The 14,135-nt window shown below is 45.6% G+C and overlaps 1 protein-coding gene across 1 annotated transcript in view; it reads left to right on the forward strand.

The window, feature by feature from the left end:
- WLS (Wnt ligand secretion mediator) overlaps positions 1-14,135 on the forward strand; it is a 40,323-nt gene that overhangs the window by 7,739 nt on the left and 18,449 nt on the right. The window contains exon 2 of the mRNA XM_033151845.1: positions 6,371-6,643. Coding sequence (XP_033007736.1) covers positions 6,371-6,643 — 273 coding nt within the window. The remainder of the gene's footprint in view (positions 1-6,370; positions 6,644-14,135) is intronic.

The raw sequence follows: 14,135 nt of genomic DNA on the forward strand, positions 1-14,135 counted from the left end.
GTTGTAGGCTTGTACTTGCTTAACAAACAGCTCCGTAACCTAAACCAGTGGTTTTCAACTGGTGTGTCGTGGCACCCTGGGGTGCCTTGCATGATGGTCAGGGGTGCCAAGGGCAACACTGGCCTCTGTTCCTCTTCCCCCCCTCCTCTGATGCCCTCTCGCGTCTCTGCCTCCCAAAAGCTTGTGTGCAGCCCTGGCTACAAGCTCTGCAGGCGAGTGGTGCCTGTGGGGCTGGCCAGGGAGTGCTGGTTGCCACGAGCTGAGATGGCCTCGGAGTAAATACTGTAAGCAAGCAAGCAGGCGAGGAAGCCCAGCCAGTCAGTCTGCCAGCCCTTGCTGTTGGGAATGGACAGACGAGTCCCAGGCCCCTGTGGGGCTGTGTGAGGAGACACCTCTCTTTGGGGTGGGTGGGGGGCAGCTCCGAGACCTGGGGTGGCAGCAACGGCTGCACAGAGGACTCCCAAGGAGAACGGAGAGGAGAAGCAGCTGAGGGAACACTCCACAATGGAAGGTGTTCGAAAAAGGGTGAGAGGTTGCCAGCTCTGCAGGAAAGGGGTGACATGACTGGGCTCCTGAGCCCCACAGGGGTGCCGCAAAAAGAATGCAGTTGGTCAAGGGAGCCGTGGACTCAAAAAGGTTGAAAACCTTTGACCTAAACCATCCTTCCAGCTGCACATCAGCACAATAATAAGGCCCTGCAAAATCCATGCGGCAAATTTGTCCCCACATTTTCTCAGCCTTGACATCAGTGTTTTATTCCCCCTTGCTCATCTTCCATGTATGCCATCATCTGCATACAATGCCCTTCTGCATTCTGCTTAGATCCATCAGGCCAATCCCTAAGCAATTGTGTCGGTGGACACAAATCCCATATGAGAAATGGCAGTATTCATAAACCAGTGAATACTCTCTCAGGTCTCAGTAGGGACAATGGCTTCCCTTTCCTCTACAGGTGCATTGTAAGTTAATGGGTAATAAAGCAATCACTGGGGTTACTTTGCATACATTCTGCTTCTGATTGAGTTGTCACTATCTGTACTTTCCCTCTGACCTCAGGCTTCCAACTTCCTCTTCCCCACCACCTTATCTGAAGAGGATGTCTGGAAAAACTTGTGCCATAGTAACATTTCTTAGTCTTTAAGAGGCCACACAAGAGTATTGCTAACACTAACACTGCTATCCCTCTAGAAATTATAACACTTTGTGTTCTGGAAACGCAAACTATTCAATTCAGATTGATAATTCCAGCGAGGAAAGGCAGACCCCAGGTCAGAGGATCTGCTTGAGGAAAAGGGGTAGCTATGCTTCTCATTCCTTCCCAAGTGGAGGGGGTGGGGTGGGGAGCAGCACATGTGATGAATACTTGTTTGCTAACTGCTGAACAGAATGGATGGGAATATTATTGAACTGGAGAGGCTGTATTGTTTAGTGCTTTCTGACATTGTAGCTTCTCACTTGTAAGTTTTCGTTCTTAAGTATTTATTTACAAAAGTACCCAAGTTAATAATTTTGTAAACAAATTAAGTACTTCAGTAAATGTTACGTTTTGTTCAACCAATAGTGCCAGACATATAAAATGCCAGAAACTAGGTTGAACTAAACAGAGCATCTCTCCGAGTTGGATGCTCAAGTTGACTGTCACCCAGATTTTATCTGTCATCTTGCTGTGTTTTAAAGGACATCTGGTCCAAACTTCAACAGGCACTTTTTTTTCGCCCCGAGGTCTTTTGTTCCACCCACTTTGCTTTTGCTTTTTGATTTTTTTTGTATTGCCCAACAAATCCCCCAACATCTAAAGGGGAACATTACAGCCACCATTCTGCATGAATGGCTTGAATTCAAGCAATACTCTTTGAGAAGAGCCAGACATTCCAGACACAGCTCTTCAGATAAAAAAAAAACTCTGTGAGGTCTTTGTATTTGAAGTAGACAGTTCTCAATTAAACAAATGCTGTTCTGCAAAAAAAAAAAAAAAAACACCTCCTCCTGCCTCCCCTCTTTCTTACCCATGAACTCAGCAGGACTTTAGATGCCTTGCCGTAACTTTAACACTGTTTTTAAACTTGTGGCCCATAGCAGTGGTTTTCAACCAGTAGGCTGTGACACCATGGGGTGCCTTGAATGATAGGGGTGCCATGGGCAACACTGGCCTCTGTCGCTCTTTCCTTCCCTCCCTCCTCTGATCCCCTCTTCCGTCTCTGCCTCCCAAAGGCTTCCACTGCTGTTGGTTGCAGCAGTCCTGGCTACTCCCCAAGTGAATGGTGCCTCTGGGGCTGGCCAGGGGCGCTTCCCAGGCCACTGTGGGGCTGTGTGAGGAGGCACCTCTCTTTGGGGTAGGGGGCAGCTAAGCTGCGGCTGCTGCCCAGAGGACTCCCAAGGAGAGGGAAGAGGAGAGGAGGCTGAGGGAACACTCCACAAAGTGTTTGAAAAAGGGTGAAACACTGCCAGCTTTGCAGGAAAGGGGTGACATAACTGGGCTCCTGAGCCTCAGGGGTGCTGCAGAAAGAATGTAGTTGGTCAAGGGAGCCGTGGACTCAAAAAGGTTGAAAACCTCTGGCCCATAGTGCCTTTCCAAATAAAGTCAAACAACTGTGAAGAGGTAACTTGCATATTTTCTTGACTTGTTGGGGGTGGTACAGTAGACAAGCATCATCACCATTTGGCATGCATGACGGAGCTGGCTTCAGCGCCGTTCAATAGGAAAGAAGTGTTGAGCCAAAAGGTGGTGGTGGATGTCTTTGGAATGGCAGCAGAGTCAGTGAGCGGGATTGCAAAGCATGATGTGGAACAAAGCTCGGGAGAAGAGAGTGTGCTGTGCTTAGATTTTGTGCCAGGCAGGACACAAACATTTCTTTACACAACATTTTTTTGCATTGTAGTTGCATGCTAGGTATTTGCTGCAGTTGGCCATATAGCAAGGAAAGCAGGAACGTAAGGAAACCCATTGCAACTAATCAGACCGGTGCTTTAATGGACTGATTTCATTGCAGGGGATGGACGGGTGAGGACTGGAATCTGGTTTTGTTTCACTTTTCTAGTCCTTTGTTCTTTAAAAAGCAATTACTGGGCATTCTCTCCCCCGCCCCCAGCCTGAGAGGATGCTTTTGGGGGAAAGTGCGGGGGGGGGGGGAGAGAATGTGCTTTTAATCCCCCATCCCTGCATATTAAAAATTAAGCCTGGAGATTCATACACACAGTAATAGGAACCTTACCGGAATACTCTTGTGCTATGGTTTAATTTGCTTGTGACATTTAGCATAGTCTGCAATGCCATGTGTGTGGCTTTAGGAATGGTCGGCTAGCAGCCTGCAGACTTCCTTTGCTTCTGAAGTAGTTGCATGACCTATAGGCTTGTGGCTTAAATACTGGGAGACTTTGCTATCCTTTTCCTTTCTGCCATTTATCTTTATGAACAAAATAAAATGTATTTTAAAGAAAAGGCAGCAACCTTGTACAGGTGTCCACAAATCTGTTTCCAGCATGCTCAGTGGCAGATTCCCTCCCCGGAGTCTTCTCCCGATTGCAGATGACTCTGGGGAGGTCTCACACATTGCGCTGCCCTCTGGGGTTTTGGCCTCATCCCTCTACTGTCTGCTGAGCAGCTCTGCACGACACAGGATCCTGGCTTATTCCCTGAGTCCCCTGCATGCCAGAGGCTTGGTAGACAGTAAGGATCGGTGGGAGCCACTAATAAGGGCTGACTACAGAGCCAAGCCAAAATCGATGGACCCTTGACCATGGAAACGTGTCTGTATTACAGCATATCTGATCCAATGAAGCATCAGCTGCTCAGTGGTTTGCACATCCTGCTTTGGAAAGAATTATATGTGATCCAGCATCAAAAGGGAATAGCCCTCTCTCTGGTGGGCCAGAAGCACAAGAATATGCTCTGGTCTGGTTCATTGGAGCAAGTCATTGCTTGATGCGCAGGATTAGGAAGCTCATATGACCAGCTAATTGACCAGAGTTACTGATACAAGTATGTGCTCCGTGGGGCCAAACAAAAGGCAGGATGTGTGGAGCCATTCACTGCCGCCGACTTTTTGAGAGCTATGCAGCTATCTTCTGTACACAACTATAGCAGAATCCCTCTAATCCCATCCTGAAAGGTCTATTACTGGCATAGATTCAGCAGTATTTTGAGTTTCTTTTTATGGCCATTCTTTCACCATGGCCTATTGGGAGCATGGCATGGCCTAGAGACTGCGATCTACTCCCACTATACTGTAAATAAACTGGCAGTGATCTACCCATTGGATTGACCAGAGTTGTTTGTTGAGCTTTTGGGGGGGGAGCACACTGGTTGAAAACCACTGGTTTAGGAAAAGGAGCTGTTTGTTAAGCAAGAGTTGTTGATCTTTTTTTTGAGGAGACTGACCAAAAGCATTGACGCTGGCTACTCCGTGCATGGGTTCCAAGATACAACATATTTAACATATACAGTCGTAAGACAGTTTCAACTTTTCTCTTATTTTTGTTGATTTCCCGCTGCTTTTCCCATTTTGCATGCGTTCCGAGAATGTGTGCCCTTTCACGTGCGTATTACCATAACCCAGATGTGGCTGGAAAAGGGAGTAGGATTATGCATGCTCCACCAATGTGCACGGGGGTCAGGAACACAACCCCTGCACAAAACGGTCATTGCCTGTATAAAACTACAATAAAACGCCAATATTCTTTTCTTGGTCAAGGTGACTGAAAGAGTACTGTGCCAGCACAACTACAGATATTGTTGGAAGATGCAGGTTATGTTGACTAACTTGGTTCTGGCTTCAGAACTGGTTTTGGGATGGAATTGGCCTTGGTTGATCTGATGGATGGTCTTCATTGGGGCAGGAGGAGTTGCAACCCTGCTACTTTTTCTCTTAGTAGCTTTTGATACCATCAACCACCGTATCCTCCTAGACCAGCTCTGTCAGGTGGAATTTGCTGGCATTGTCCTTCAGTGGTTCTGTTCCTACCTGCAGGACCATTTGCAGAGTGGCCTCAAGGTCCCATATTGTCCCAAATTCTTTTAAAAACTCACTTAAAGCTGTTACATGTGACTGAATGGATCTTGCGTGTGTGTCAGACACTCCTTAACACCATTGGGAGTGGCATTAGGCAATTTGGAGCAAGGTGTCACCAGTTCACTGATGGTGTTCACTTCTCTATAACATCTGAACCAGGTGAGGCCATGCAATTCCCGGACTGATTTGTGGAGTAGATGAAGGGCTGGGCGAGGACTAGTAAACTGAAGCTGAATCCTGGCAAGGCAACAGAAGCTTTGTGAGTGAGCGATTGCTAAGTTTGGTAAATTGACCAGTTGACTGTTCTTGATGGGGTTGCATTCTCCCAGAAGGAGTACTGTTAGTGCCATCACCCAGTAGCTAGGAGTACTGCTTTCCAGCTTCAGTCTATACCACATAGCTGGGACACAAGCTACAGCCATGGAAGGGCACATGCTTTGCATGCAGAAGGTTCCAGGCTAGTCTTTGGAATCTCAAAGTAGGGCTAGGAAATATTCTCTTGAGAGGTGTTATCAGTGTAGACAGTACAGATCTAGATGAACCAACGGTCTGATTTGCTATAAGGCAGTTTCCTGCATTCCCGTGTTCCATATCAGTCTAGGTCAGGGTTTCCCAAGCTTGGGTCTCCAGCTGTTTTTGGACTACAACCCCCATCATCCCTAGCTAGTAGGACAAGTGGTCAGGGGTGATGGGAATTGTAATCCAAAAACAGCTGGAGACCCAAGTTTGGAAAGACCCTGCTCTAGACCATTGTTCTCCTTGAAACTGGCACCATCCAAATGAAACAACCCAAATGGCAGTGTCGAAGTGACACAGTATTGCTATTTGTGTATGTGTGTTTTTTGCTTTGCTATCTTGATTTAAGGCAGGGGTGGGAACCCTCTTTGAGCCCAAGGGCCACACTCATCTGAGAAGGGGCCAGAGGCAAAAATGGGCAAAGTAATGGGTGTAAACCTTTCCTTTGTATAGCAGGCTGGTTTCAACACGCCCCGCTCTGGATTTTCCATTCAGGCAAGACACATCACAGTTCAAGAAGGCATTCCAGCCAAGCAAAACACTTGAGGGGCAAAGCAGAGCCAGTAAGAAGTGTGGGCTGGGGAAAGTTTTGGGGGCCAGATAGAGGCCTGGAGGGCCACATGCGCCATAATTTAATGAGAGGGAAAACAAGAATGGGGTTCAATATTGTCTTCATTCCTCTGGCACATAATTGCATCCTCACCTTTCATGCCTCTAGATCTGCTGCAGGTGTTCACATGAGATTGAGTAACTAAATTTTCAGCTTCAGATGCTGATAGCCACTATTTAGTAACACAGTTTATGAACTGTTCTTTTGTGTTTCTTTTTCTTCTCCTCCTCCTCAGCTCCAGGTCCCACTGCAGCTGTGCCCTATGTGGCAATAAAGTGCATAGATGTCCGGAAGAACCACCACAGGAGCAAATGGCTTATGCCCTGGGGACCTGACCAGTGTGAAAAAATCAGAGACTTTGATGAAGCGATGAGCAGGCAAATCGAAGCCAATGATATTGTGTTTTCAATTCACATGCCGCTCCCCAACAGGGAGATGAGCCCCTGGTTCCAGTTTATGGTCTACATTTTGCACATGGACATTGCTTTCAAGATTGACAACCAAATTAGTAAGTACCTGGAAGAATTGTTGTTTACATAATTAATGTAGTAACTTGAAAAAGAGTACTGTATTGATGTAAGTAGGACTGAGCCCTGTCCTCTTCTCCTTGTATTAAGGCAAGACAGAAGGTTATCTAGGACAACTTCATTTCCACATGGGCTTCCTTCTGACTTGTGGATTGCAGTGAACCAGGGCTTATTTTAATGGGCAGCCAGACTCAAAATGGGTTAGTTCCAGTGAGAAGAAGAGTTTGGATTTGATATCCCGCTTTATCACTACCCAAAGAAGTCTCAAAGCGGCTAACATTCTCCTTTCCCTTCCTCCCCCACAACAAACACTCTGTGAGGTGAGTGGGGCTGAGAGACTTCAAAGAAGTGTGACTAGCCCAAGGTCACCCAGCAGCTTCATGTGGAGGAGCGGAGATGCGAACCAGGTTCACCAGATTACGAGTCTACCACTCTTAACCACTACACCACACTGGCTCTCAGTGAGGGGGAAAGACAGTTCTGAAAAGATAAAGTTGCCATACAACCAGAATTTCCCGGACATACCTGGAATATTGTAGTCAGAAGCAGTGTCTGTGTGGAAATTGGTGAAATGTCTGGGAAAATCTGGATGTATGGCAACCCATGTCGGCCGAGTCGTTTTTGCCTATTTTCCTTTAAAATAGCTCAGAAAACAACATTTGTTTGTGATTTTCCCCCCCTCCCCACCGAAAAGATTTAAGCAGTTCAGTAATTCAAGTGATGCAAAAGTTGTATTATGTTGGGTGATGTGAAAAGTGACTGAGAACAACATGAAAATAAATGAGTTTCTCCTTCCCTTGCCAAGAACACTTTTCACAGACTGTGCTGCTGCTCTTGGGAGTTCACGACATGTCTTGCGTGAAGCTTGATGATAGCACACTTCTGTGGTAGTGGTGTTAGAGTAGGAGAAAATCCTCAGAACTGGAAAATCTGTGTTGTCTTCTAAATGTCATGGAATGTGACTCCAAGCAAGAAAGCATTGTATTCACACACAAACGAGGCACGCAGATTACAATCATGTACCACTGGGCAGTTCTCAATTTCTCTCTTTAAAAGTCCTGCAGTGGACAAGGAGTGAGCTCATCTCCTCTCCAGAATATGCTCATGCCAATGGGAAGGTTTATGGGTAGCAGTAAGAGGGATGGGGAGCCTGTGGCCCTCCAGTTGTTGCTGAGCTACAACTCTCTTAATTCCTCATCATTAGCCATGCTATCTGGGGCTGATGAGAGCTGGGGTTGAGTGACATCTAGAGAGGCATGGGTTCTCCACCACGACAGTGATTGCTGCAAGGGCAAAATCAAGCAGAAGAGACTACTCCCTTCAGATGTTGTGCCACTTACCATCGTATGATGGGATTGTTTAAAAACACGATTTAATCCAGCAACATGGTTGGGTTCAGGCTGCTTCCTATGAAATTAGGAATGTGCCATGGCACACATTTTTAATATGATTGCATTATAATACGCTGTTGTAAAAATTACTGTGAAGTCTGTGCTTGTGGAAGCTGTCATGATAGATGTGTTAATTTTGTGGTTTTGAACTGTTGTCCTGGCGTATGTGACAACACCATATAGTAGATTGCCATGCTGCTTTTGTGACTTGCCGCAATCAGTTTACATTTTCCTTAATATATAAGTGGTGGTGTCGCAGATCTTAAGGCTGGCCTATTTTAGTTATAAGCATTGTCCATAACATGTGGAAAGTTGCTAGAACCACACATTCCAGTCAAGTTATAATTCCACAAGCAGCGTTTCCACTCAGTTTGCAAAGACTTCATTCAGTTTGACAAGCACAATGATCCTGAGAGATTTCCTTTCTGCATTGGCAAGAAATGTGTGGAAGCAAAGGAGATAGAGTCTTAGGATGATTGATGTCTTTCCTCTCTTTTTTTTTTAAAAAAAATTGCTGGATTGGAGTTGGCTGCTAATGTTGGGGGGCGGCGGGAATAGCTTATTCACATTGATCTGACCTCACTGGTCCCAAATAGCCTTTTCTTTTCTGTCTTGGTGACCAAGAAAAAAAAATACAAGTGTAGTTTTCTCCCGTAATCAAGGAGAAGCGTGAAGGTGAAAGTCATTGTGAGATCATTCTTGGCTTGGTTTTCCTGCTCTAATTTGAGTGACTGTAGCTCTGCCCTGGCTTTGCCATTTCTAGACAGAGGAGGAGTATACAGACTGGCTTGATTCCAGATCAGAATTCATTCCAGCAGATTTCCTGATTTCTATAGAATTCACCATTCTTCCAAATGCTCCCCTTTTCCCATCCCCTACTTTAACTACTGTATTGGCATTGGGTGATACCTGGTTATGCCTTTAACTGCATAAAATCATCCCCAGCTGTTTCACCTCGAGCCACTGAAACCTGCAACCATTTGCCTCTGTTGTTCCTCATCAGTGGGCAGGTGGCACTTTATTTTGTATCCTGCTCTTCCTCCAAGAGGCAGCACACATGAGGCTATCAGGTTGTTGTCTCAGAAGCCCCATGATATAGAATGAGGCTGTGAGAGGTTGACCTGCCTAAAGCCTTGCCCAGTGAGCTGCTTTGGGCAGTGCATCAATTTGTCAAAGTGTCCCTTTGAGTGTAATACAAGTGAATGTGTTGACAGCAGTTGGTTCCTTCCCTTTCTTCCCCCACTTCAAACACTGATCCATGTAAGAGCAGAGACCTTTCTGAGATCATTGGAACTGGCGTAGCATGACATTTTTTAAAAGCTTTGGAGCCCCCCTTCATACATTTGCACCACTCCAGGAATGTATGGAGGGGAGAATGGGATCCTCTCTGACGCTGGTTCCTCCCCAACGTCATTGTCCACCTTAATTTCCCTGACCTCCACATATTGTGCAGGAGAAGAGGGTCTATGCACACACAGCTATACACATGTTGGCTTCTCTTTCAGAGCTGCCCAACGCAGAAAGGTTGAGAGAGTAAAGCTACTGGAGACACAGAGGATTGTAAGCTCAGTGCGTAGACAGAAGAGGTCTCAGCTGTGATCTGATCTGGAATTGTTCCCGTTCTTTCTGTGCGCACGCACATACCCACCTCTGTCGTTCACATCTCAACTCCATAATGAGCTTTGCCGATTGGCCTTGGGTATGGCATTGTGTCTCAGCCTCAGCTCTGCCATCTGTAACTGGGGAGCGAGACTGACTGGCTTTGTGGGCTGCGATTAGAAAATGAGTGCTATGTAAAATATTGGCTCCTTACAAGAGCAGAGTAAGAGCAGAGACCTTTCTGAGATCATTGGAACTGGCGTAGCATGACATTTTTTAAAAGCTTTGGAGCCCCCCTTCATACATTTGCACCACTCCAGGAATGTATGGAGGGGAGAATGGGATCCTCTCTGACGCTGGTTCCTCCCCAACGTCATTGTCCACCTTAATTTCCCTGACCTCCACATATTGTGCAGGAGAAGAGGGTCTATGCACACACAGCTATACACATGTTGGCTTCTCTTTCAGAGCTGCCCAACGCAGAAAGGTTGAGAGAGTAAAGCTACTGGAGACACAGAGGATTGTAAGCTCAGTGCGTAGACAGAAGAGGTCTCAGCTGTGATCTGATCTGGAATTGTTCCCGTTCTTTCTGTGCGCACGCACATACCCACCTCTGTCGTTCACATCTCAACTCCATAATGAGCTTTGCCGATTGGCCTTGGGTATGGCATTGTGTCTCAGCCTCAGCTCTGCCATCTGTAACTGGGGAGCGAGACTGACTGGCTTTGTGGGCTGCGATTAGAAAATGAGTGCTATGTAAAATATTGGCTCCTTACAGTTCCTGGATGTGTTCAGTGCGGGGCAGCTGTGTTGGTTAAGCCGTTTTAACTTAGCTGTGCAGACATGTGCTCCATCACACACAACAACAACAATTGTATTATTTATACCCCAACCATCTGGCTGCATTTCCCCAGCCACTTATGCTGTGCATATATGGTCTGAAGTCCTGGCTCCTTCAAATTCTTTGAACACTTTTGCTTCTCTGCACCAAAAATTGTGCTCACGAATTTTGTAATTAATTCAGTGGCCCCTTGTTTTTACATGCCACAAGAAGGGCTACGGCATCCACAGGATGCCTTCTTTGAACTCACTGGGATACCTGTAACGCCCCAATAGTAATTTACTGACTTGGCTTTTCACTTCTTTTTAACACCAATCCTTTTCTCCCTCTCAGGAGAGGCAGGGCAATCCCAATATGCAGTCCAGAAAGCTAGACCCAAGATGTCTGCAGCAATTCTTTGCTTCCAATTGTTTCCTGGTGGGCAGAGTTATTTTGGAGTTTGACATTCGGATTCAGAGAGGGTGTGTACAGGCATATATAGAATGCTTGGATTGGGGGGACACCGGAGGAATAAAAATGGCTGCAGTGACTCATTGTGTGACTCAGTCCAGTCACTTCTTTCAACCAGTATCCCTTGGCTGCTTGAGCCACCAAATGAAGATGATTGGTGCCTTAAAAGTCACCGTTTTACCACAATTTAATTACTGTTTCTTTGTTTACTGTGCACAGAAACCCGGGAACCAGGCACTAGCATTGTTGAGTCCTTACAAATTCCTCGTTTAACGAGCAAAAGATTTTCTGGCAGTGGAATAAAACCCCAGTCTTGGCAGGATGCCTTGAATAGATCTTTGTAGTGGTTTCATTTTAACTTCAAGATAATGCAGATTGATTATGATGCTGTAACTGAAACATCTTGGAGGCTGACATTGGTGCCCTTGAAGGATGCTGTGCTTTTCTTTCTGAGGGATATCAATGTTTGCTTTGCATGCTTATGAAAATTAGGTCCTTCCGCTGACTAAATATTTATGCTGTTTATTGCAACAATTGCTGTGAACAAATTAATGGCTAGTATTTAAATGTGGGAATAAGCTGCTCTTGTGGAAGTGACAGATTGTGACAAGACAATCTATTGTTTGGGGGCTATTGTGTATTTGTGATGGTTTGAGGTGTATGGGAGTGAGCAGCTTCTGGTCTTAATCCTCGTTCAAAAGTGAGAAAACATTTCCCCCCAACCACATTCCCTCAGGAGAAATACTTTGGCGCTTACATGGACAGGCAGTAGGCAGAGCCACTCGCATTTCCCTAAAGAATATTAATCAAGAGAGGGGAGGGTTGATGGTGAACTTAGTGCAGCGCTGGGGAATCTATAACCCTCCCAATGTTGTTGGACTGCAACTCCTATTGTTCCTGGCCACTGAATCATAGGATTGGAAAGGACTACAAGTGCAAACCTCTGCAGTGCAGGAAACCTTTGCCTAGTGGGGGGCTCGAACCCACAATGCTGAGATTAAGAGTCTCATGCTCTACCAACAGGGCTGGTTACTGATGGGACTTACTGATGTGGAATCGAACAGCATCTGTAGGGTCACACATTCCCACACCTGCCTTAACTTGAGGTCATGTCTTTCTCACATAAAGCCCCATACAGACATGCACACTAGTGGCAGACTTTAGAGCTTTCAAATTTCAGCGGCGCCCTGTGCAGCGCCAAAATTCATTGCCTCTTGCCTTCCGTTCGAAGTCATTGTCACGACACCCTATCGGCTCGGTGCATAGTACGGGTGAACAGGTTGCGGTCCCCTAGATCCGCCATGCCGCTCTTTTGTATTTTCCTTCGGCCACATTTACCTCTGAATCTTTTCTTCCTCACTCTCTCCTCTACCTTGAGCATAGAATTGTAGAGTTGGAAGAGGGACCCCAAGGTCCATTTAGTCCAACCCCCTGCTCTTGAAAGGTCATGAGTTGCTTACATTGCTTACCCCTGTTCTGGGATTAAACGGCAAGAGTCCCAGCGGCAGTTGCATATACTACATTGAGGATGGGGAACCTATAGGCCTGCAGATAATGCTAGACTGCAGCTCTGAAATCCCTTCCTATTGACCGTTTTGCTGAGCTTGATGGGAGTTGGAGGTCAATAACTTCTGAAGGGCCACAAGTTCCCCAGGTCTGCACAGAATATGCATTTCATATATGGCACCTCAACTGCTAAAGCAGCATCAATATCCAATTGGTTAATCCTAAATGATTATAATTGATTGCTACTTTAATAGCAACCTCTAAATTTCCATTGATTTTGAAGTGTTTATTGTTCGCCTTGCCTGCCAGAAAGTGTACAGAAATGGGCAACAATCAATTCCTATGTCATTATAATAACTCAGATTCCTTTCCAGGCAGAACATGAAAAGATACCTTTTTGTTTTAGAGTTGACTAATGCTCTTTGCCAAACAGGTGGAAGAAATTGCTTGGTATCCTCTTGGAAGTGGCTACCAGCTCTCTCAAATGCTTTTAACTAGTGAAATATGTCAAACGATTTGGGCATTTTAAAAGAGAGAGAGAGAGAGAGAGATCAATAAAAAAAAATCTCCAAACTGATCTCCAGTCCTGTTCTGTTGCAGCAGCAAAGCCTCCTTTCTCACAAGGCGTATGAAACAAGTGCTCTGTGTGAATAACATTCACCATCTTCCAGTAATAACACAGCTGTTGAAAGGGCTTAGTCACCCAGGCAATGGAGGCATTTCTGAAAGGGGAATGTTTGTATGCAGTAACCTGACATTTGACTAGACGGGACCTTGAATCGGAAGGGGTGGAGCACAGGCGAGAGAAAGAGAGGCTCTCTCGTTCTCCAGCCAGAAGAGATCCCTGTTTGGGGCCTGGCACAAAAGGCTCATTCTGAAACAAGGAAGGCCACTCCAGTGTTTTGTAAGCAATCTTATTCCTCTCAACGAGTCAGAACTCCAGCTCTCTCCACCTCCCCATTAGCACTTCATCCCTCTGTCCCTCACTGTTTCCCAGGTTATTTCCAAACAGCTTCTGCTGTAATTCTCTCATGGACTTTGGCACAACCCAGGTGCCACCTTGCCACTTCCATTAGCCAGGAATCAGCCTGGGGAACTGGCAGTGCTCCTGCGCAAATTGCAGGTGTCACATGCCTGGGGCAGGTAAACCCTTCCTTCAGCTTTTCCATCGGGATGAGCCTTCACAGGTGTGACCAAAACAGAAATTGCCTTTTAAGCAGCAGTGGTATTTTCCTTTTCGTTGTGGCCTTGTATCCTGCACCTGGGAATGGACATTGGGTAGGATGATATATCGAAGGAAACTTGAGGAGTAGGGTTGCATTGATTTAGAATTGGTTTTTAGGTGGCTACGTGTCTGTGTATATATGTGCATTTGAAACTTTGCAAATAAACAGCAGAGGGCAGAAGGGTGGACCTGAATAATCTTTAATCCTAAGTGTGAGGTGCATTAGCAGCCTTCTCTGCTGATTGATGGTGGGGGTTTTTTCATGGGTGAGCAACACCAGAACCAGGGTGGATAAAAATCAATGATTTTTTTATTTAAAAAAATCAAAAAATCAGATTTTTTAAAATTTAAATCGGATTTTTTAAAATTTAAATTGGATTTTTTTATATTAAAAATGCTTTTTGAGGAAAATATATCACCATCCAAAGGTTATTCAATCATGAAATAAAGATTAGGTTATT

Source organism: Lacerta agilis, chromosome 6, assembly GCF_009819535.1.
Source record: "Lacerta agilis isolate rLacAgi1 chromosome 6, rLacAgi1.pri, whole genome shotgun sequence".
Classification (NCBI taxonomy): domain Eukaryota; kingdom Metazoa; phylum Chordata; class Lepidosauria; order Squamata; family Lacertidae; genus Lacerta; species Lacerta agilis.